This window comes from Ascaphus truei, chromosome 16, assembly GCF_040206685.1.
Source record: "Ascaphus truei isolate aAscTru1 chromosome 16, aAscTru1.hap1, whole genome shotgun sequence".
In the NCBI taxonomy this organism is placed as follows: domain Eukaryota; kingdom Metazoa; phylum Chordata; class Amphibia; order Anura; family Ascaphidae; genus Ascaphus; species Ascaphus truei.
In genome coordinates this window covers 49,225,050-49,249,933 of record NC_134498.1, presented here as the reverse complement: position 1 = coordinate 49,249,933, position 24,884 = coordinate 49,225,050, and the positions used below count along the sequence as shown (strand labels likewise).

Here is a 24,884-nt window from a genome sequence, read left to right as displayed (position 1 = left end):
ATCTACAAATGTATCCATGGGTTGCGGAAGCCGCAGCGTGTATTGGTAATAATAATAAAAAAATCCGCAAACCACGAATCGCCCTTTTTGACATTGATCCGTTGAAATCCGCGGACCAAAGGAACCGGCCCAATTCGCTGCGGATCCAAATTCGCAAAAAAAAAAAAAAGTGTCCATCTCTTGTGCTAGGGTCGTATTGCTGCAATGCATGGTCTGTGCTTAGATGCATTATTGAGCATGCAGGTTATTGCTGCAATGCATGGTCTGTGCTTAGATGCATTATTGAGCATGCAGGTTATTGCTGCAATGCATGGTCTGTGCTTAGATGCATTATTGAGCATGCAGGTTATTGCTGCAATGCATGGTCTGTGCTTAGATGCATTATTGAGCATGCAGGTTATTGCTGCAATGCATGGTCTGTGCTTAGATGCATTATTGAGCATGCAGGTTATTGCTGCAATGCATGGTCTGTGCTTAGATGCATTATTGAGCATGCAGGTTATTGCTGCAATGCATGGTCTGTGCTTAGATGCATTATTGAGCATGCAGGTTATTGCTGCAATGCATGGTCTGTGCTGAGATGCATTATTGAGCATGCAGGTTATTGCTACATCTGCAGTGGGAGCTCTCCAGGGTGCTGAAACCAGACTTCACATTATCACTGAAAGCACTAGTCCCTCAAAGGAAGAATTATTTGCCAAACGTGGGTTCAACTCCCATCCCACCCAACATGTTTCTGCCCTATGACACATGTGGCTCTGTGAAGTTGCAGTCTTCTCCTCTGGCAGAGAAAGGGTTAAGGATAGGATTGCCACATTTAAGTTGTTATACTTCAGTATGAATGTGGTGACGTCATAATGAGGGATCGAATGTTTGGCGAATACTTGGAGCTGAACGGTATCTCCCGCGTGACCGCGATATTCTTTGGTTGTTATTATCTCTGCGCTTGGCCCGGGGCGGGGAAAGATGCGTGCTGACCTAACACATAGCGGTTGCACAAAAAGTAGCGCCTATAGGGATGGGGGTCAGGGTATTGTGAGACGACCAGGCAGCGGCCTAACTTTATTATTTGAATAATTTTTTATGACTGATTAAATTGCAGTAATTTTTAGTTCAGGCTTTTAACACAAAAGCGCTGATATATGGGACAATTATGCGTCCCAACAGACAACGGGACAAGTCAACGCAATAGGGGACAGTCCCTTATATACGGGACGTCTGGCGACCCTAGTAAAGGAGGTAGGCTTTCTGGAGTTACTTCTATAACATGACAACAAAAGTGGGATGCTTACCCATAATCCTTCAGCACTTGTGGCCGTGGCCCATTGAGAGTGGTCTCGGCTGGCTGTGGTACATGAGGTTGCTGTGCTCTGTTCAGACTGTTGTGCCGGCTCCCAGGAGCCGACGAGCGGTAGCCATGCTCTTGTGCCTGGCTGGCCATCAAAATGATCTCCTTCTTCTCCGCTGTCAGATGAGGGGCTGCAGCCAAGGTCTGCTGTGAAGGGTGATTGGGGCTGGCCGGGTACGAGTGATCAAGATCGGATGCATAACACCTGCAAGCGGTTAAAAAAAACAGCCAGGTTATGAGAGCGCTGGAGGTAGGAGCACAGGTTTAATGGTTTCCAGACATCCCACCCAGAACTGAAAGGGTTAATTTACATTTTCTCATTTCTGTTTATATAAAGAAAATTCCACTTGCATAGTAAGGAGGTCTATTTATGTAAGTATTCGGCTGCAAAACTGGAACAGCACCAGATTGAGAATATTCTGTACAAAGCAATGGGAATTGTTTAATCACAGGCTGTTTAAAGGGAAACTAAGACAACGGACCTCCAGAGATAACAAACATTAAAACATACAAGGGTTATTTATCCAGTTTCACAGCTGGTACAAAAACTGCACCAGATTTATTAAACAACAGAAATCCAGCTGAGAGAAATTGGATTCTGAAAAATGAAACTGGCTCAGATGTTACGTACCACTCCACAGAGAGTACTAAAAACAAACAAATCATCTGCCATTCTGGGAGTTATATATAAAACAAACTGACACATCAGAAGTGGAACCTGCCTAATATCAGGGGACAGTGATCCCTCGGATGAAGCCCCATGATAGGGGGATGGTGAGAACCTGTTATCTGGCCTGAACTCCTTATCATACGCCATCAGGTTCCATTCCAGCCTCCGGTTCCGGGCTTTCCGCACTTTCTTCACCTCCCTTGTGGGATCTTCCACCAGGCGTTGCTCCTAAAAACATACAGAGAGGGTCGGAGGGTGAGCGGGTCAGCTGCGATCCCACCTTTTCATTAGGGAAAATCTCAGTTTGACCAGTTAAAAAAAACAAAGGAACTCCTCCTCCAGGATAATGATTTATCTTGGAGGTGAGGAGGTGGGCAGCAGAGTTTAATCTGAACCCTTACAATCATGGCCACGTGTAGACCACTGTAAATGTAGTAACAGAGGAGGGAGAGGGAGTAGGGGGTGTGATACCTTTTATTGGACCAACAAGTAGTTGATAACGTTACAAGCTTTCCAACCTCTCAGGGTCGGGGTAGGACCTGATGAAGGACCCTGAGAGGTTGGAAGCTTGTAACGTTATCAACTACTTGTTGGTCCAATAAAAGGTATCACACCCCTTCTCCCTCTCCCTGCTCTGTTACTCCATGGAAGACAGGACCAGCCCGGCCCCCCACCCTTCTTCACTGAAAGTAAAATAGATAGGAGGAAAAGTCAGCAGTCTGAGGAGATCCATCCAAAGAGCTTGGGTTGAAAACCAAGGGTACTGAAGAAATCTTCACAAACGCTGGAGACTAAATAAAGTCCAGGGTTTTACTGTGTAAGAAATGGTCTTTCCCTCTAACATTTTAGCATATCCATGGTGATTACAGGACAACTGTTGAAAGGATGTCTTACAGAGATAAGGAGATATGTCTTAACACTGGAATAAGCTCTGAAGGTCCTTCTTGAAGTTATAATGTTAAATCTTCCTAGATTCAGTTACATGTGAAGTATTTAAGTAAAAGAGGTGTGGGTGACCTGTTCCTAACCACTAGGATACATAGAAAGGTCATACGATGGTTTTAAGTTGCTGGAACTGCCCTGTTTAGGTTGGGCACTGAGTGATTATTGACAACTGTAGGTTCTAGCTGAGAGAAGAGGCATATGGCTGTTCTGAGATATTTGGGGAAAGGACAGCGAGAGACAGACAGTTGCCATTGACAATTGATGATATGTTGAGGTAATCATTTCAGACAAGAAGCTCGAGTTCCTTATATGTTCACAAGGAGACATTGTGACATTAGTGGTATTTTAGCTATAACACTTAAAGTTAAGATGGCTGTCTGGGTAGGTTTGTCTGCATAAATAACTAGCAGTGTTAGCAAGTTTAGAGAAGAGATTTGTTAAGAACCGAAGAGATGGGGATTTAACATCAGAAGATACCCGGATTTAATAGAAAAGATTAAGAAGATTATGCAATCAACAACAATATCCAAACCTATTGGGAACGTCACCATCAACCACCATTTTTACTATATTTGTATGTAAGTAATTATCTTGAAAATACACGTTATGTTGTTGTGTGCAAAGACTAGAATGCGGAATTCTGTTATGGACATTTCACATACTGTATAAAAGGAACCAGCAGACCGAGCGATGTGTGGGCTTTGCCTGTCTCTCTTAGGGCTTATTTGACAGACGTTGCAGACAATATTGCGACTATTAACGCAGTGCATTGCGTTACCGCTGCCGCGTTATTTAATAATAGTGCTATTGAAAGCAATGGTTAAGGAGATAACACGCGTGTTATTTAATACGTTATGTTGTGCGTTAGCTCGCAGTAACACGGGTAATAACATCGGCTGCATCTGTATAACCGCCGCAGCGGCCGATCGAGAAATTTTGTTTGCCAAATTTCCAGTTGGAGTCAATAGGGAACCTTAATGTGAAACCGGCATGCTTGTCTGCTTCAGCGGATATAGAATGATCCCCTAGTGTAAAGAACTCTGCTAAGTATGACGGCATAAAAACGTTTGTTTAACAATCCGTTTCAAAAGTGGGGCCCTTCATATCTGACACAGACGCGGGAAAGGAAATAATATTGCTCTACACGTTGCCTTACTTGCGTACATGGATCTGATCTCCTTTTTTCCCATCCATGCTTGTGGCTTGTTGACAATGAACATTGACCTTGCTGGAGAGCAATTATAAAGCACACGGACAGGTTTAGCAGTTTCATGATGGTCAATAGGCTTCAGAAATCGTGCAACTGTAAACATCACGTAGACAACAGATCCTTACTGATGTTGACAAACTGCTCCCCCACCCCCTTCCCTTCTCCTTTGGGAAATGCTCCTCTTAGAGAGGAGGAGGAGAGGCTGAAGTCCATATACCCTTCTGGGAGTTGGTCATCCCTCCAGCAGTGTTGCTACAATGTATCGGCATCAGCACAAGCCACATTGTAATTACTGTCACCCACTGCATTTTGCTATATATACAGTATACACACACACTAATATATATATATATATATTTATATATATATATATATATATATATATATATATATATATATATATATATATAATTAAGTTATTGTGGGTAAAAAAAAAGTGACAAAAACCCTCCACAGCAAAGCATATAGCAAATGGAAATATTTCCATTTGCGATAGATATATATATATATATATACTGTGATATTTGGCTAGTATCCCAACATGAGGCTACAATCATACCATCAGTGCGAGACGTGCAACAGAGCTATTTTTATTTAGAATCAGGATAATGGTGCGTCACATCATTACATGTTATAGGAACTTTGTTGTATTGAGGCTTTATGCAGAGGAGCGCAATCTTTTTTCCCTGCGCCCCATTGCCGGCTGCTTCCCTCTCTGCCATGGCAACGTGACGTCACATGACCCCGCCGCGTCATTTGACGCCGCGTTGCCATGCCGACGCGTCTCCAGAAGCAAGGCAAGTGCAGCTTACAGAGGCCTTGCCGCTTCCCCGGCACTTAATTTAAGTGCCTTCGGGAAGTGCGCGGGTCCTCTGTAAACCCCGCGCCCCCCGCAGACAATCTCGTGCCCCCCAGTTTGCGCACAGCTGGCTTAATGCACGTTTTAACATTTCGTTTTGTACCAAATGTAAGAAACATGTTAATGAAGTTGTTACATTTGTTACAGAATATTTAATAATTGCGGCTCATGCCCCACCCGACCTGTTAGGTATTTCTGACCTTGGATAAACGTACTTGATGCCTCTATAGACATGAACAAAGAGGAGCAAGAGCAGATATTGGGGCTGGGTTCACTGTACTTACTTTCTGTCTCCTCTTCTCCTTCCTCTTATCTTCTGTGGCCTGTAACATCTTCTCCTTCCATAAGATGAAGAAGTAGGAGGGATCGGTGTAGAATCTGAGCCCATCTTTCTTGTCATCCCTGAAAAGGAGAAACAGAACGGTTTTATGAGACTTACTAACTACTACAACCTGTAACTGTTACAGCTCTCAACCTATTTACACACCTGCGAGTGTGATTTCTCATCTTCAAAAGGGTGACCCCATGAAACGGTATGGGGGTGTCTCATGTGGAAGAGGGTGATTCTGACTTTTAGTAGGATAATGCAATTAAAGAAGTTTATACTTGTGGTTCCAAGGTTCACTACAGAATCTGGTCGCTCTTCCTTCTCTTACCGAACATCCCATTTCTAGAACAACGTACCAGAGTCTCTCAAATCCGCCTGCTGTCTAAGTTCCATCAGGACGTCGGAAGGTTCTTACTTTCAACGTGTTTGTAAGTGTAACTTATAATGTTGTCCACTTATTATTTTGTACCCAGGACATACTTGAACATGAGAGGTAACTCACAATGTATCTTTTCATGTATAAGTGGCTGATATATCATGGTGCTGACGATATATTGCTTGATGATGTCACACAGTGACAGATTATGTCACATACGTAAAGGTACACATGCCACAAAGTTAGGACAGTTGAATTTCTTAGGGGCCTCTGAATGGGGAAGTGTTTGTCACTCAAGTGTTTTCTTTCCCCTAAATCCCCTCCCCCCACCCGCCCTTATCAGAGAACCAATAAAGATAAGGGGAGGTGGGGAGAATGTCTCTGGCTGTACAAGCATTAGCTGACCACACAATGACATCACACAAAAGGTCAGAGGAAATCAAACCCCCCCCCCCCAAGTCCCATTTTAAAATATAAATAACAAATACTTATAGATGTCAGATTTGGGTTAAAAAAAAGTGTTTCAATCACCCAGATGAGACTCCCTTACACATGTCACTGGAATGAGTTCCCTTTGGCCCTACGAGAGATTGATCCTTTAAATATCTGTTCCCGTGAAGGAGTCCTCACCTGTAAGGCGTGAGTATGTTGAGTGGAGGAGGCTTGTCACAGCGCTGGTACATCTCCATCACGGGGTTAGGGATGGAATTTCGGGACACCACCTGCTGGTTCTGCACTGTGGAGCTTTTAAATGCCTTCCTCATGTTAATATCCTGCAGGGACACTGTAACCACAAGTAAACAGGAAGGTGTTACACAGTAAGAAGGGCACGCCAACTGAGCCTGAATAATGTATTACAGAGCTGCCTGTACACATAGAAATGCAAATAAAACAAGACTACTCCTCAATAAATCACAATCCTGAAAAGCTTACGCTCAAATATTTAGTACCAAAGCACCAAGGACACACACAGTTGTTAATGAATCTCAAACGGAGTCCTCCCACTTTAAAGACCAGTGTTTAACCACAAAACTTTGTCTTCGCTCTAACAAATTAATTTGTTTCTTTCTTACAGTCAGTCAAATAATGAGTAAAAAAAAAATCATACTCCATTCCATAATACAGCCTAAAATGCCACCAATATGACAAATATAAAGTGGATACAAACATATTCTTTGACCATGGCTGCCATATTTTATGTGGGCAACATGTGGCAGAAAGTGAGATTGATCCCAGTATCCTGATAGAAGTGAGCAGAGTCTTCACTGCCTTCAGGAATTAGCGCAGGCCTCTAATAATGGTTACCAGTATTATAGGTTTATATACTGTAAAACCTCTATGTAACGGGAACTTCTCTACCTACTGTTTGTATCAAGGCCAATGTAACTTGTGCGTGTTACATTGGTTTTTTATCCTTTGAACTGCACTCTAGAAAATGTGGAACCTGATATAAAAATGGTGGTAATAATAATAATAATATTTTCCTCTATAATGTGCTGCTAATAACTCAGTTTATGTTGGAAGTCTGCTGACCCCTTTAGCACTAAAAGAGTTAATATGTGCTGGCTCGTTATCGCCAGATGTCTTATCTGTAAATTTTGTAATCTCTACATTAATTGTTTCCTAATGAACGCTTGCCCTGATTAATGACTCAATATGACGCTTACCAAGGAAACATTTAGCGTTTTGCAAATAAACGGTCTCTCAAAGTAAGTCAGATGGTTCTGAGTACTGTGTCTGAGGAGCCCAGAAGTGTCTGAATTAATTGAAACTCTGATTTTCCCAATTAATGCAAGTCCTCTGGAGATGCTGGGGAAGGTTTCCCAGTATATGTAACAGCCACATAAAATCTCTCCCCTGGGGCCGTCTCACTAAGTAGTTACAAATCGGGTGGAAGTCGTGCTGTGCAGTGAGGATTAGGCACACACACTGCATGTTTAACACATTATTTAAGAAGTTAATGTTATGTGGAAAGGCTGTGCTGTTATAGTTCGAAATACAGAATATTGTGCTTTAATATTGCATTTGCAAACAGAATTTATAACAGTGATCAGCTTAATAAATCACGTCTTGGTGATGGATGCTTTATTCAAATAAAAAACAGCCATTTACACGTTCGTTACATTTAGTGAAAGATGTTTTAGTAATATTTATAAACACTGTAAACTGGGATTTGTTTAAATTCACGATCTCCTGACTTTTGTTTATCTTCCTGGTTCTTTGACATGCAGGGTGTGTGCATACATCCGATTTTTTTTTATCTCTGCCTCTCATGAAAAAATCAAGATAAGCCCCCGATCCGCCCCCCCCGTCCTCCTCCCTCTTTACTTGGAGTGTATGTAAAGAAAAAAAATCTTCAAGGCCTAAAAGAATAATTTGAAATACTTGTCATTTTTTTTTAATTAAAAGGTCACAGTCACCAATATTTAATCCATTGAACCTACAGAATCTCTGCCAGTCTCTTGTATACTGTAATGCTGCACCTTTAGGGGACATGCCCCTATAGAGATGAGTATGGCAGTGTGAGTGTAATAATGCTGACGTTCCTCTATCCTGTTACCTGCTGCTTCTTCTTGAATCTGAGCTGGGGCGAGTGGGGGTTTGGCATGGACAGAAACAGTACTGCAGTGCTATAAGGAGGATAGTTACTCCGAATAATCAGGGTGCTCTTTGCGTTACCTTCTTCCACCGTGGAGTCCAGTTGGGTCACTTTGATGACCAGCAGGTCGACCCTCTCCTGCAGGGAGTTCATGCGCATGTAGAAGCTATTGGCTTCATTGAAAAGCTCCCCGAAGATGTCCTCTGCGTGCCGACCTGAAGCAGCACGGGAAACGCAAATATTACAGGAGATGGGAGTCCCTACTCAACACAGTCTCCCATATCACCCGCCCGGCCAGAGGGGACTGCAGGGCCTTGGAACGCTACACACTCCAGGACCCTCCTGTCCCTTCATAGCTGGAGCAATCAGCATACTTCCCTCCTTGACAGTCATCCCAAAAAAGTGGTACTGTGCACAATTGAAAGAAAATTCAAAACCTGCAAAAAAATGGTGGAAAAGCACATTTGGGCCTAATTGAAATGTAAAAAAAAAAATGAATACAATAATAATGTTCTAAAAAACTCAAATAAATCCCGTTTCACTATAAAAATGAAGCGACTGACGACTGCTCCTCTGCTGCGTTTGTAAAGCGACAATTCCAGTTGCGGCAGAGACACATATTTTGATCCAATTGCTCATTTGTTTCTGAGACTTGGGGTGTTGCATGCCCCACTCCAGCTCTCTGGTGACACCTGGAGGCCAGTGTGGGTGCAACATTTTTGCAAAAGCCGGGACAGAGTAGGGGGGGGGGGTGTTATTTGTTACACTGCCATAGTGCCAATTGGGACACTGCCAGATGGAAACTCCAATTAATGGGAGTTTCTGTGCAATAGTGGCCGGTTGGTACTATCACCGTTGAATAACCCCCCTAATGGCCATCAACACGCACAGCTTTGCAGAGAGGAGGGATATGATTTCAAATATTTTAAAGGTTTCTACGAGGTAAATACTTGCAAGGAAGAGAAGTGTTAGAACAAACGTGAGGAAATGTGTGGCAGAAGGAGTGGTGGATTGGTGGACTCGCCTCCCAGAAGAGGTGGTAGAGGCTAATACAATCAGGGAATTTCGGAATGCTATGGGTAGCAACCCTAAACATGAAAGGAAAGGATCACATAGGGGCAGGGTTATACAGCAGACCGGAAAATGGGCAGCCGTGGGGGTGGGGCGGAGGGGCAGCCACGGGGGGAGGGGCACCTGGTCCTTATCTGCCGTGGCGCACCATTAGGAGAGAATGATAGTGATGCTGAGTACATCAACCAGAGTCTACTTATTGTGTGCCGAGGCTCGTACACGGACACTAAAAGGAGACCCCACGATATATATTCCATCGCCGGCCACCTTTCTCTTCTCCTTCTCACCCTGATCACATCCTTTTCTCCTTCTCACCCTGATCACATACTTTTCTCCTTCTCACCCTGATCACATCCTTTTCTCCTTCTCACCCTGATCACATCCTTTTCTCCTTCTCACCCTGATCACATCCTCTTCTCCTTCTCACCCTGATCACATCCTTTTCTCCTTCTCACCCTGATCACATCCTCTTCTCCATCTCACCCTGATCACATCCTTTTCTCCTTCTCACCCTGATCACATCCTCTTCTCCTTCTCACCCTGATCACATCCTCTTCTCCATCTCACCCTGATCACATCCTCTTCTCCTTCTCACCCTGATCACATCCTCTTCTCCTTCTCACCCTGATCACATCATTTTCTCCTTCTCACCCTGATCACATCCTTTGCTCCTTCTCACCCTGTTCACATCCTCATCTCCTTCTCACCCTGATCACTGTAAGGAATCCACACCTCAGTTTACTGTTTACCTTGCCTTACAGACCTGTGCAGTCCTGGAACACCTCCTGATATTTACTGCAGCCTGGATTCACTCATTGAGGCAATGCTGTCACACGCCCCTTCTGCTATTGGTTCACTGACCTTTAAGTACTGCCTTCCCACAATGCTCCCTGCCGAGCATAGTCCTTCCTGGATGTCACTGTATGTTCTGCCACAAGCCCCTGGCTTGTCATCTCTGTTTTGTCCTAGTTCCTGTGCTGAAGCGGAGTACTCTTCATGTTACTTCAGATCCCTGTTTCCTGATGCTGAAGCGGAGTACTCTTCATGTTACTTCAGCTCCTTGTTTCTTGAGACCGGCTGCTAGTGTCTCGCAGCGGTCTGTTCCTGCCTCCTGTGCTGAAGCGGAGGTTTCCCCTGTGTTGTCTTCAGCTCTCTGGTTCCTAGGGTCTGCTGCTCATTCCCCATTGCAGAGGCCGTGTCCTGGTTCCTGTGTTGTAGCGGAGGATTCTCCAGTCCGCCCAGGACTCTTGCGCTGAAGCACTGGTTTACCAGTGCAGCCAGGCGGTGTGCCCACTCTGGTCTGCCTACCCTTTCCTGAGACCAGTACCATGGGCCATGGTCGCCGCACGCGCAGAGTCCACTCCCGCACTCCTAAGCTGAAGCGGGGAACTCCTGACTACCTGTTGCCGAACTCCTGCTTGAACAACGTTTACCCTGATGTCTCCAGTCCTGACCCTGGCTTGTCCAGCGATGATGCTGCCTTCTCCAGTCCCGACCCTGCTATGTATGACTACGAACTGCGCAATCCGGATCAGCCTGCGCGGTCTAAGGTCGGTGCTTTTACAACCCCACCTCAGCCTCGCGGTCCGACCCAGGTTTGTGGCGAGCACAAGCGTGACAATCACATCCTTTTCTCCTTCTCACCCTGATCACATCCTTTTCTCCTTCTCACCCTGATCACATCCTCTTCTCCTTCTCACCCTGATCACATCCTCTTCTCCTTCTCACCCTGATCACATCCTTTTCTCCTTCTCACCCTGATCACATCCTCTTCTCCTTCTCACCCTGATCACATCCTCTTCTCCTTCTCACCCTGATGACGTCCTTTTCTCTTTCTCACCCTGATCACATCCTTTTCTCCTTCTCACCCTGATCACATCCTTTTCTCCTTCTCACCCTGATCACATCCTTTTCTCCTTCTCACCCTGATCACATCCTCTTCTCCTTCTCACCCTGATCACATCCTTTTCTCCTTCTCACCCTGATCACATCCTTTTCTCCTTCTCACCCTGATCACATCCTTTTCTCCTTCTCACCCTGATCACATCCTTTGCTCCTTCTCACCCTGATCACATCCTCTTCTCCTTCTCACCCTGATCACATCCTTTTCTCCTTCTCATCCTGATCACATCCTTTCCTCCTTCTCATCCTGATCACATCCTTTTCTCCTTCTCACCCTGATCACATCCTCTTCTCCTTCTCACCCTGATCACATCCTCTTCTCCTTCTCACCCTGATCACATCCTCTTCTCCTTCTCACCCTGATCACATCCTCTTCTCCTTCTCACCCTGATCACATCCTTTTCTCCTTCTCACCCTGATCACATCCTTTTCTCCTTCTCACCCTGATCACATCCTCTTCTCCTTCTCACCCTGATCACATCCTTTTCTCCTTCTCATCCTGATCACATCCTCTTCTCCTTCTCACCCTGATCACATCCTTTTCTCCTTCTCACCCTGATCACATCCTTTTCTCCTTCTCACCCTGATCACATCCTTTTCTCCTTCTCACCCTGATCACATCCTCTTCTCCTTCTCACCCTGATCACATCCTCTTCTCCTTCTCACCCTGATCACATCCTTTTCTCCTTCTCACCCTGATCACATCCTCTCCTCCTTCTCACCCTGATCACATCCTCTTCTCCTTCTCACCCTGATCACATCCTCTTCTCCTTCTCACCCTGATCACATCCTCTTCTCCTTCTCACCCTGATCACATCCTCTTCTCCTTCTCACCCTGATCACATCCTCTTCTCCTTCTCACCCTGATCACATCCTTTTCTCCTTCTCACCCTGATCACATCCTTTTCTCCTTCTCACCCTGATCACATCCTTTTCTCCTTCTCACCCTGATCACATCCTCTTCTCCTTCTCACCCTGATCACATCCTCTTCTCCTTCTCACCCTGATCACATCCTCTTCTCCTTCTCACCCTGATCACATCCTTTTCTCCTTCTCACCCTGATCACATCCTTTTCTCCTTCTCACCCTGATCACATCCTTTTCTCCTTCTCACCCTGATCACATCCTTTTCTCCTTCTCACCCTGATCACATCCTTTTCTCCTTCTCACCCTGATCAAATCCTTTTCTCCTTCTCACCCTGATCACATCCTTTTCTCCTTCTCACCCTGATCACATCCTTTTCTCCTTCTCACCCTGATCACATCCTTTTCTCCTTCTCACCCTGATCAAATCCATTTCTTCTTCTCACCCCGATCACATCCTTTCCTCCTTCTCACCCTGATCACGTCCTTTGCTCCTTCTCACCCTGATCACGTCCTTTGCTCCTTCTCACCCTGATCACGTCCTTTGCTCCTTCTCACCCTGATCACATCCTTTTCTCCTTCTCACCCCGATCACATCCTTTTCTCCTTCTCACCCTGGTCACATCCTTTGCTCCTTCTCACCCTGATCACATCCTTTGCTCCTTCTCACCCTGATCACATCCTTTTCTCCTTCTCACCCTGATCACATCCTCTTCTCCTTCTCACCCTGATCACATCCTTTTCTCCTTCTCACCCTGATCACATCCTTTTCTCCTTCTCACCCTGATCACATCCTCTCCTCCTTCTCACCCTGATCACATCCTCTTCTCCTTCTCACCCTGATCACATCCTTTTCTCCTTCTCACCCTGATCACATCCTTTTCTCCTTCTCACCCTGATCACATCCTTTTCTCCTTCTCACCCTGGTCACATCCTTTGCTCCTTCTCACCCTGATCACATCCTTTTCTCCTTCTCACCCTGATCACATCCTTTTCTCCTTCTCACCCTGATCACATCCTTTTCTCCTTCTCACCCTGATCACATCCTTTTCTCCTTCTCACCCTGGTCACATCCTTTGCTCCTTCTCACCCTGATCACATCCTTTTCTCCTTCTCACCCTGATCACATCCTCTTCTCCTTCTCACCCTGATCACATCCTTTTCTCCTTCTCACCCTGATCACTTCCTTTTCTCCTTCTCACCCTGATCACATCCTCTTCTCCTTCTCACCCTGATCACATCCTCTTCTCCTTCTCACCCTGATCACATCCTCTTCTCCTTCTCACCCTGATCACATCCTTTTCTCCTTCTCACCCTGATCACATCCTTTTCTCCTTCTCACCCTGATCACATCCTTTTCTCCTTCTCACCCTGATCACATCCTCTTCTCCTTCTCACCCTGATCACATCCTCTTCTCCTTCTCACCCTGATCACATCCTTTTCTCCTTCTCACCCTGATCACATCCTCTCCTCCTTCTCACCCTGATCACATCCTCTTCTCCTTCTCACCCTGATCACATCCTCTTCTCCTTCTCACCCTGATCACATCCTCTTCTCCTTCTCACCCTGATCACATCCTCTTCTCCTTCTCACCCTGATCACATCCTCTTCTCCTTCTCACCCTGATCACATCCTTTTCTCCTTCTCACCCTGATCACATCCTTTTCTCCTTCTCACCCTGATCACATCCTTTTCTCCTTCTCACCCTGATCACATCCTTTTCTCCTTCTCACCCTGATCAAATCCTTTTCTCCTTCTCACCCTGATCACATCCTTTTCTCCTTCTCACCCTGATCACATCCTCTTCTCCTTCTCACCCTGATCACATCCTTTTCTCCTTCTCACCCTGATCACATCCTTTTCTTCTTCTCACCCTGATCACATCCTTTCCTCCTTCTCACCCTGATCACGTCCTTCCCTCCTCACCCTGATCACGTCCTTTGCTCCTCCTCACCCTGATCACGTCCTTTGCTCCTTCTCACCCTGATCACGTCCTTTGCTCCTTCTCACCCTGATCACGTCCTTTGCTCCTTCTCACCCTGATCACATCCTCTTCTCCTTCTCACCCTGATCACTTCCTTTTCTCCTTCTCACCCTGATCACATCCTCTTCTCCTTCTCACCCTGATCACATCCTTTTCTCCTTCTCACCCTGATCACATCCTTTTCTCCTTCTCACCCTGATCACATCCTTTTCTCCTTCTCACCCTGATCACATCCTTTTCTCCTTCTCACCCTGATCACATCCTTTTCTCCTTCTCACCCTGATCACATCCTTTTCTCCTTCTCACCCTGATCACATCCTCTTCTCCTCACCCTGATCACATCCTTTCCTCCTTCTCACCCTGATCACATCCTTTCCTCCTTCTCACCCTATCACATCCTCTTCTCCTTCTCACCCTGATCACATCCTTTTCTCCTTCTCACCCTGATCACATCCTCTTCTCCTTCTCACCCTGATCACATCCTTTTCTCCTTCTCACCCTGATCACATCCTTTTCTTCTTCTCACCCTGATCACATCCTTTCCTCCTTCTCACCCTGATCACGTCCTTCCCTCCTCACCCTGATCACGTCCTTTGCTCCTCCTCACCCTGATCACGTCCTTTGCTCCTTCTCACCCTGATCACGTCCTTTGCTCCTTCTCACCCTGATCACGTCCTTTGCTCCTTCTCACCCTGATCACATCCTCTTCTCCTTCTCACCCTGATCACTTCCTTTTCTCCTTCTCACCCTGATCACATCCTCTTCTCCTTCTCACCCTGATCACATCCTTTTCTCCTTCTCACCCTGATCACATCCTTTTCTCCTTCTCACCCTGATCACATCCTTTTCTCCTTCTCACCCTGATCACATCCTTTTCTCCTTCTCACCCTGATCACATCCTTTTCTCCTTCTCACCCTGATCACATCCTTTTCTCCTTCTCACCCTGATCACATCCTTTTCTCCTTCTCACCCTGATCACATCCTTTCCTCCTTCTCACCCTGATCACATCCTTTCCTCCTTCTCACCCTATCACATCCTCTTCTCCTTCTCACCCTGATCACATCCTTTTCTCCTTCTCACCCTGATCACATCCTTTTCTCCTTCTCACCCTGATCACATCCTTTTCTCCTTCTCACCCTGATCACATCCTTTTCTCCTTCTCACCCTGATCACATCCTTTTCTCCTTCTCACCCTGATCACATCCTTTTCTCCTTCTCACCCTGATCACATCCTTTCCTCCTTCTCACCCTGATCACATCCTTTCCTCCTTCTCACCCTATCACATCCTCTTCTCCTTCTCACCCTGATCACATCCTCTTCTCCTTCTCACCCTGATCACATCCTTTCCTCCTTCTCACCCTGATCACATCCTTTCCTCCTTCTTACCCTGATCACATCCTCTTCTCCTTCTCACCCTGATCACATCCTCTTCTCCTTCTCACCCTGATCACATCCTTTTCTCCTTCTCACCCTGATCACATCCTTTGCTGTGAAAATGCTCATTACTTTGACTTTTGGAAAGAGATTGATGCAAAAAATATATTTGGCATGTGGGGAATCTTTGTGATTTGTAAAAACATCTTTATAACCCTACAACTGAGGAAGCATTTGTACAGTACAAGCCATCATAATAATAACCAGCATATCTTTAATATTCCGGTGCCTGCTGCTGTTAGTAAGCGCGTGGGGGGCTGGGAGCGACAGTGTAAGCAGGGCCCCATGCACTGCTTTGCCGGGGGGCCCCTAATGTTGTTAAGATGGCCCTGACTACATTGTATCAATTGACAAATACATCCAAGGCTTGAACATAGGTTAGAATGAGGGACTTACTCAGGCTCCCCAGCTGTTTGATGATAGCAGCCAAGGTGCTGTTGGTGACACACTCCAGTTCACTGGTGACTGCATCTGGCACAATCCCTCTGCACAGGTGTCGTGGCTCAATATTCCTCTTAACCAAAGGCATGGTCTCTGATAGGCCAAGCTGTGGGGAAGATCAAAGAGAGGCTGAAAAACGCAATGAATGAGAGGACTCCTCTGCCCTTTCTTCCTTTGGCCCATGTTTTCTAAGCGGTGCATGACCTTGGAGCCTGTGAGGAAGCCCCCCTTCCCTCCCCAAACCCACATATAAATAAACACACCACAAAGGTCTGGAGGTACAAAGGCCACAGCTTTATTTACACAAATAAACCCTGATAAGTGCCAACCCTGCCCGCGTGCTCTCCCCCCCGGGTAAAGGCCAATGGAAGAGGGGGGAGCATGCGGTCAGCTGCCCCGTTACCGAGGGGCTCCAGGCTGCTATTTCGGAAGACTCCTTAAGGCCCATTCAAGTGAAGATGTTTTTTTGGAATAGCCCTGCTCAGTTAATATGGCCAATAATCCCTCTGCCCCCCAAACCTGTGACGGCCATGTAGCCTCTGGATTCCCACGCAATCTTCTCCAATGTTGCCGGTCAGGTTGTCCCTGATGATCACCAGCTTGCCTGGAGGGATTGCCATCAGTACATCGTCCGCCATGTCCCAGAAAATTGTCTTCTGTTTCACTGCATCCAGCTTGTGGCATGTACGCGCTAATGATGTGAACCAATTCATTGTTAGATTGTAAGCTCTTCGGGGCAGTGATTTCCTTTCCTATTGTCTGATTTTGCTGCACTTATTGTAGTATTATAATTCCCCGTACTGTATTCTTTGTGAAGCGACGAGTACACTTTAGGCGCTATATATATAAAGACATACAATACAATTGTTAACTGAGCATCTTCGGCCTTGGATATAGTAGGCGCACACGCACGCGCGACGGAGAGCATGGCGTCACGCGTGCGCCTGTAGGAGAAGTGATCCGTGGCCTCTAGGATTCCAATTACGAGCGTGATGGGGAGGCGTGGCGGAGGCGTGGCTATAACATCATGTGACCCGGCCGCCGCAAAACAAAATAAACAAATGTCTTGCAAAAAATCTCCCGCACCGTCGCTCTTGTGCACGCGCGCGGTCACGCCTTTTGTTTGCGCCGTGCGGGGACCCGGCGATCGTTGACCATTTAGCCATAGTTCATGAATGGAATGCTTTCTCGTCAGTGACCTGCAGGCGGCGCTGTGTGCACAGAACTTGGCAGTGGGTAGATGGTGCATTGACATGTGGATGGATGCTTATTCCTGCAGCCCTGGCGTGTAGAGAAGCCAATGGGACCCGTTGCATGCCCCAGAGTAGCACTTACCCACATGCCACTTCGTAGCATCACCTTGTATTGTGAGGGGATTCAGCGGTACTGAGGGTTATCACCTTCATACAGCACATACACACGGAAACGTTCAGCGTGTGGAAGAGAGCGGCACATTGCAATCCCCTCTGACACGGAAGGGATTTAGGTTACAAAGTTGCAGGTTTTTGGATTCGTTCTTATTCTTACACTTTTAGCTACTTAATACATGTGGAAATAAAAAAAATTCCATGATTTCGTTTGCACAGATGTGTGACTTCATCGGTAGCGCGACAGACTGATATCTCATGCTGGGACTGCCGTGTAATAACGTGTTCTGCAGAAGCTCAGAAAACGGAAACATCATCTTTCTCGTGTGTCTCGTGGATACTGTCTGTGGGACCGGCTCCATCAGATCCCTTGGGTTCCAGGTTCCAGGAGGACTGCCTGTCTGTATCGTGATCCGGAAAAAACTATTCGGGGGAGAAGGGCTGAAAGCGTATTGCAATATCATTTAGACAGATTAAAAGGCGGAGGGACAGTGGAGGGGTGGGGCGGTGTTCAGGGGGATGGTGAGGCGGAGGGACAGTGGAGGGGTGGGGCGGTGGGGTGGGGCGCTTAGATAGCAGTTAGGCCGGCAAAACCTACACTAAAGTTTCACACACATGTATATAAATGGACACGTCCCATGGTATATTTTTCGTCGCCAAAAGACTGTTCATGGTCCCAAGGTTCAGCAAAGTATCCGGACGCTCCTCCTTCTCTTACCGTGCACCCCAAAACTGGAACAGTCGTCCGGAGACTCTCACAGCCGCCACCAGTCTAAGTTCTTTCATAACTAAAGCGGTCTCACATTTTAATCTGGTCTGTAACTGTTACATACGCCTATAATATATACAGGAGTGTGTGTATATACAGTATTATCTCTAACTGTTCATGCAATGTCTGTATATAAATGTATAACCCTGATCATTTAATGTAACTATGTATCTGTCATCATAACTCTGTGCCCAGGACACGCGTGAGAACGAGAGGTAACTCTCAATGTATCACTTCCTGGTAAAGCATTTTATAAATAAATAAATAATATCTTTCATGTCCATATTGTTTTACAATCAGTAAAATCCTTTTGTAGTTATAATATTTGAAGTGACAAATGTTAAAAGCCCTACTACGTTCCTTTTGGACAAATGAAAGATGGAAACTCTGACCAAGGTTTGTGTTACATTAATATCTTCTAGTTCTTACACTTTCAAAATCAGACAACGCCCCAGGAGAAACAGAATATATATGTGTGTAACAGGCTAGCTAAACTATATTTAATTGCAGGGACATGTTTTAAGATACATTCCAGGTTTTTCTCGTCAAATTGATGCCACGAGCAGAATTCTGTGCCTGTATATGTTAGGAATAGTGTATGATGGGATTGTGTACATTAGGGAAGGTTGTGGAGAGTAGCGCTATGGACCAAGAGAGGCCCTATTCAAAATGATGTGGGCCGCCTTTCCATTGCTTGGGAAGATCTCACTGTAGGGGCCTTAAGGGGGTATGTTTCATGGGTTTCCGTATACATTGCTAAGCAGGACTGCAGCTTCCGTTCCCTTGATACTAAAGAGTTAAATGAGGTTTCAGGTAGTGCTGCTCAGGATATCTGACGTGATATTACCGGATATATAAGGCTCCCAGTCAGGGCCCTATATCCCGCCTCCCACTGCGGGGATACAGCCAGTGTCCATGGTGGTAATTATATTAGATCAACTGCAGGTGAGTGGGTGTGTGTGTATATATATATATAGCGTTCATTACTATGATTGTATTATATATATATATACATGTAGAGGTATCAGTACCGTGTTAGCCAAGCTTCAATAATCAAAAAAATAAAAAAATAAATAGATGATACCGCTCTGTGGCTAACGAAATGCTTTTATTTGTGCGAGCTTTCGAGATACACTGATCTCTTCTTCCGGCGATGTTACAATGAATGAAGCAAAAGGTAAACTTAAAAACAGTGTCTCTTGGAATGTTATCTGTGCTGTTCCTTCCCCCGGTGTGGATGTGTTTTATGGCTAGAGGTGTTAAATGGTTACTGAAAGCAAGTGAAGAAAGAGTGTGTATGTGTATCAGTGTGAATAAAAATGAATGGAGAGCCCACAGTATATACAGTGCTTTACACAAGGTGTGTGTGGAGTGGGAGTGGATATAAATGGTGTGGGTGGGTGTGGAAATGTGAGAGTTAGTAGCACAACTAAAAGTGTGTGTGGATACTTAGTGGTTCCTATTGGTGTATAGGGATGGAAAAACAAGGAGTATTAGTATGTGTGAGAGACAGCTGTGTGTGCATACATATAGCACAGTATAGCACATTCCAAGAGACACTGTTTTTAAGTTTACCTTTTGCTTCATTCATTGTAACATCGCCGGAAGAAGAGATCAGTGTATCTCGAAAGCTCGCACAAATAAAAGCATTTAGTTAGCCACAGAACGGTATCATCTATTTATTTTTTTATTTTTTTGATTATATATATATATATATATATATATATATATATATATATATATATATATATATATATATATATATAAGCAGCACACGTTTGGTACTAGGTGGCAAGTAGATTTTTTTGTGTGGCGAGTACATTTTTTGGTGATTTGTCAACCACTATATATATATATAAAAGAGACAGGTTTTAGATACGTTTTGAATGTGAGAGAGGAGTCGCGTGTGACCCCTAGGCAGCGTGCTTGGGCTACTGGGTGAATGATCGTAGTTCCAACAGTAATGTGGAAGGAGGTAGTGGGGTCAGGTTTGGGATGAAGTATGAGGAACTCTGTTTTAGCTATGTTGAGTTTATATATATATATATATAAACTCAACATAGCTAAAACAGAGTTCCTCATACTTCATCCCAAACCTGACCCCACTACCTCCTTCCACATTACTGTTGGAACTACGATCATTCACCCAGTAGCCCAAGCACGCTGCCTAGGGGTCACACGCGACTCCTCTCTCACATTCTCCTCTCACATTCAAAACGTATCTAAAACCTGTCTCTTTTTCCTCCATAATATAACAAAGATACGCCCTTTCCTCTGTTGCTCGACTGCTAAAACTCTGACTCAGGCCCTCATTCTCTCCCGTCTTGATTACTGTAACCTCCTGCTGTCCGGCCTTCCTGCCTCTCACCTGTCTCCTCTACAATCTATCCTAAACGCTGCTGCCAGAATCACTCTACTCTTTCCTAGATCTGTCTCAGCATCTCCCCTCATGAAATCCCTCTCCTGGCTTCCAATCAAATCCCGCATCTCACACTCCATTCTTCTCCTCACTTTTAAAGCTTTACACTCTTCTGCCCCTCCTTACATCTCAGCCCTAATTTCTAGCTATGCACCATCCTGACTCTTGCGTTCTGCTCAAGGATGTCTTCTTTCTACCCCCTTTGTATCTAAAGCCCTCTCCCACCTTAAACCTTTTTCGCTGACTGCCCCACACCTCTGGAATGCCCTTCCCCTCAGTACCCGACTTGCACCCTCTCTATCCACCTTTAAGACCCACCTTAAGACACACTTGCTTAAAGAAGCATATGAATAGCACTGTGGATACTCTGAACACACGATACATAATGCTTGGCCCCCTGCAGACGCACTTACCAGAACTCCCTCCTACGGTCTCTGTACGTTCTCCCTACCTACCAATTAGACTGTAAGCTCCTCGGAGCAGGGACTCCTCTTCCTTAATGTTATGTTTATGTCTAAAGCACTTATTCCCATGATCTGTTATTTATATTATCTGTTATTTATTTGATTACCACATGTATTACTACTGTAAAGCGCTATGTACATTAATGGCGCTATATAAATAAAGACATACAATACAATTCAACACTGTCCACCTTACAGAACACAGAACACAACCCCATTTAGCAAATCCATACTGTCCAGCACCCCCTATTTATCAGCAGACGCCCTGATTTCCAGCACCCCCTATTTATCAGCAGACGCCCTGATTTCCAGCACCCCCTATTTATCAGCAGACGCCCTGATTTCCAGCACCCCCTATTTATCAGCAGGCGCCCTGATTTCCAGCACCCCCTATTTATCAGCAGACGCCCTGATTTCCAGCACCCCCTATTTATCAGCAGACGCCCTGATTTCCAGCACCCCCTATTTATCAGCAGACGCCCTGATTTCCAGCACCCCCTATTTATCAGCAGACGCCCTGATTCCAGCACCCCCTATTTATCAGCAGACGCCCTGATTCCAGCACCCCTATTTATCAGCAGACGCCCTGATTTCCAGCACCCCCTATTTATCAGCAGACGCCCTGATTTCCAGCACCCCCTATTTATCAGCAGACGCCCTGATTTCCAGCAGACGGGGGGGGGGGGGAGGGTCACTTTTCTAGGCTCTCCTTGATAGAAATCTCTTTATCACATGAAAGGAAAGACGATGACGCCCTGATTTCTCTCTGCCCTCTGCGCTAGCAATACTGTATATCGGGAGTGCAATAAAGAGGTCACCGGGCGTGCAATAAAGAGGTCACCGGGCGTGCAATAAAGAGGTCACCGGGCGTGCAGCATCGTGTCTCACTTGTGTGCGCTTGTTTCATGGTGTGAAACCAATTTTATAGCTTTTCTAATGTCCTATTCAAAAAGCACATTGCACAGAATAAGCTGTATACACAATTACGCTGTGTACACAATACTCACAGAATAAGCTGTATACACAATACTCACAGAATAAGCTGTATACACAATACTCACAGAATAAGCTGTATACACAATACTCACAGAATAAGCTGTATACACAATACTCACAGAATAAACTGTATACACAATACTCACAGAATAAGCTGTATACACAATACTCACAGATTAAGCTGTATACACAATACTCACAGAATAAGCTGTATACACAATACTCACAGAATAAGCTGTATACACAATACTCACTGAATAAGCTGTATACACAATACTCACAGAATAAACTGTATACACAATACTCACAGAATAAGCTGTATACACAATACTCACAGAATAAGCTGTATACACAATACTCACAGAATAAGCTGTATACACAATACTCACAGAATAAGCTGTATACACAATACTCACAGAATAAGCTGTATACACAATACTCGCAGAATAAGCTGTATACACAATACTCGCAGAATAAGCTGTATACACAATACTCGCAGAATAAGCTGTATACACAATACTCACAGAATAAGCTGTATACACAATACTCGCAGAATAAGCTGTATACACAATACTCGCAGAATAAGCTGTATACACAATACTCGCAGAATAAGCTGTATACACAATACTCGCAGAATAAGCTGTATACACAATACTCACAGAATAAGCTGTATACACAATACTCACTGATTACGACGGAATTGTACACAATTAATTTCCCCGCTGCTATTTCTACCCAAGTAAAGACTACTGACGGGTTTGATATTCCATGTAACCAGCAATGTCACTTTTCTGGGCAAATGAATGACTTTCTGGGCATCAGTAATACAAAGGTGATTTCGGAAATATTTATCTGGAGCAATAGGAGGCGTTAGGGGAGGAGTTACAAGTCGCAATGAAGTGAAGCAATGGTAGGAGTTGAGGAGGAGACATTATTAGGGGGGAAGAGTCAGCAAATGATAGGGCGACACTGTGGTAATATATGAAGTGAGACACAATGACACAGGTCCTTGTTCTGCAGGACAAGAGGGATCAACTCCAGTCCTGAAGCCCCCCATCTCTCCCCCCCCCCCCACCAACAGGTCAGGTTTTCAGGATATCCCTGCTTCAGCACAGGTGGCTCAATCAGAGGCACATTTAGCAGAACCCCTGGTGATTCCGGCAGCTGCATTTTGTTAAGGACATTGATACATTTATTCTAGTCAAATTTCCCCGTACTACCATATAACGCCGCGTCATGCTGTCTGCCCGCGAGCGCGAGACGGAGCGTCGTGACGTTGCGCTAGCTTGCAGCAGTTGTGCCGAGGGGGGGGGGGCATATCGGGGGGGTTACATCACGGAACTGGTTCGCCCTCATTGGGCGCGCCATACACGATCACATGACGCCAATGTGATTCATCGCGCAGCTCTCTCTCGCGCGCGCAAACAAGCAGCATGGGCAGACCTTACTCAAAAATTGCAATACATAAAATAAAGTATTAATGATGATTCTCGCCGCTTCAAGGCATTTTTAGTTGTGTTTCGAGGATGGAGAGGACGTATTCTTATTACCATTTATTTCGAAAGGCAAAACCATACTGTGCAGTGCAGTACAAAGGGTGTGAAGGGTATCAATACAAAGGGTGTGAAGGGTATCAATACAAAGGGTGTGAAGGGTATCAATACAAAGGGTGTGAAGGGTAACATTACAATGGGTGTGAAGGGTAACATTACAAAGGGTGTGAAGGGTAACATTACAAAGGGTGTGAAGGGTAACATTACAAAGGGTGTGAAGGGTAACAATACAAAGGGTGTGAAGGGTAACAATACAAAGGGTGTGAAGGGTAACAATACAAAGGGTGTGAAGGGTAACAATACAAAGGGTGTGAAGGGTAACATTACAAAGGGTGTGAAGGGTAACATTACAAAGGGTGTGAAGGGTAACATTACAAAGGGTGTGAAGGGTAACATTACAAAGGGTGTGAAGGGTAACATTACAAAGGGTGTGAAGGGTAACAATACAAAGGGTGTGAAAGGTAACATTACAAAGGGTGTGAAGGGTAACATTACAAAGGGTGTGAAGGGTAACAATACAAAGGGTGTGAAGGGTAACAATACAAAGGGTGTGAAGGGTAACAATACAAAGGGTGTGAAGGGTAACATTACAAAGGGTGTGAAGGGTAACAATACAAAGGGTGTGAAGGGTAACATTACAAAGGGTGTGAAGGGTAACATTACAAAGGGTGTGAAGGGTAACATTACAAAGGGTGTGAAGGGTAACAATACAAAGGGTGTGAAGGGTAGCAATACAAAGGGTGTGAAGGGTAACATTACAAAGGGTGTGAAGGGTAACATTACAAAGGGTGTGAAGGGTAACAATACAAAGGGTGTGAAGGGTAAAATTACAAAGGGTGTGAAGGGTAACATTACAAAGGGTGTGAAGGGTAACAATACAAAGGGTGTGAAGGGTAACAATACAAAGGGTGTGAAGGGTAACAATACAAAGGGTGTGAAGGGTAACATTACAAAGGGTGTGAAGGGTAACATTACAAAGGGTGTGAAGGGTAACAATACAAAGGGTGTGAAAGGTAACAATACGAAGGGTGTGAAGGGTAACAATACAAAGGGTGTGAAGGGTAACAATACAAAGGGTGTGAAGGGTAACATTACAAAGGGTGTGAAGGATAACATTACAAAGGGTGTGAAGGGTAACAATGTGAAGGGTAACAATACAAAGGGTGTGAAGGGTAACATTACAAAGGGTGTGAAGGGTAACAATACAAAGGGTGTGAAGGGTAACAATACAAAGGGTGTGAAGGGTAACAATACAAAGGGTGTGAAGGGTAACAATACAAA

General features: G+C 45.0%; 1 protein-coding gene across 3 annotated transcripts in view; it reads right to left on the bottom strand.

Moving 5' to 3' along the window:
• LOC142467605 (actin-binding protein WASF3-like) overlaps positions 1-24,884 on the bottom strand; it is a 42,173-nt gene that overhangs the window by 8,175 nt on the left and 9,114 nt on the right. Inside the window, exons 2-8 of one of the 3 annotated variants that reach the window (XM_075573517.1) lie at positions 15,991-16,141; positions 8,416-8,550; positions 6,367-6,520; positions 5,317-5,434; positions 4,120-4,191; positions 2,071-2,246; positions 1,293-1,553 (exon numbers count right to left, since the gene is read on the bottom strand). In XM_075573517.1, coding sequence (XP_075429632.1) covers positions 1,293-1,553; positions 2,071-2,246; positions 4,120-4,191; positions 5,317-5,434; positions 6,367-6,520; positions 8,416-8,550; positions 15,991-16,123 — 1,049 coding nt within the window. In that variant the 5' untranslated portion in view covers positions 16,124-16,141. The remainder of the gene's footprint in view (positions 1-1,292; positions 1,554-2,070; positions 2,247-4,119; positions 4,192-5,316; positions 5,435-6,366; positions 6,521-8,415; positions 8,551-15,990; positions 16,142-24,884) is intronic. The other 2 variants (XM_075573520.1, XM_075573519.1) reach the window with 2 other exon arrangements.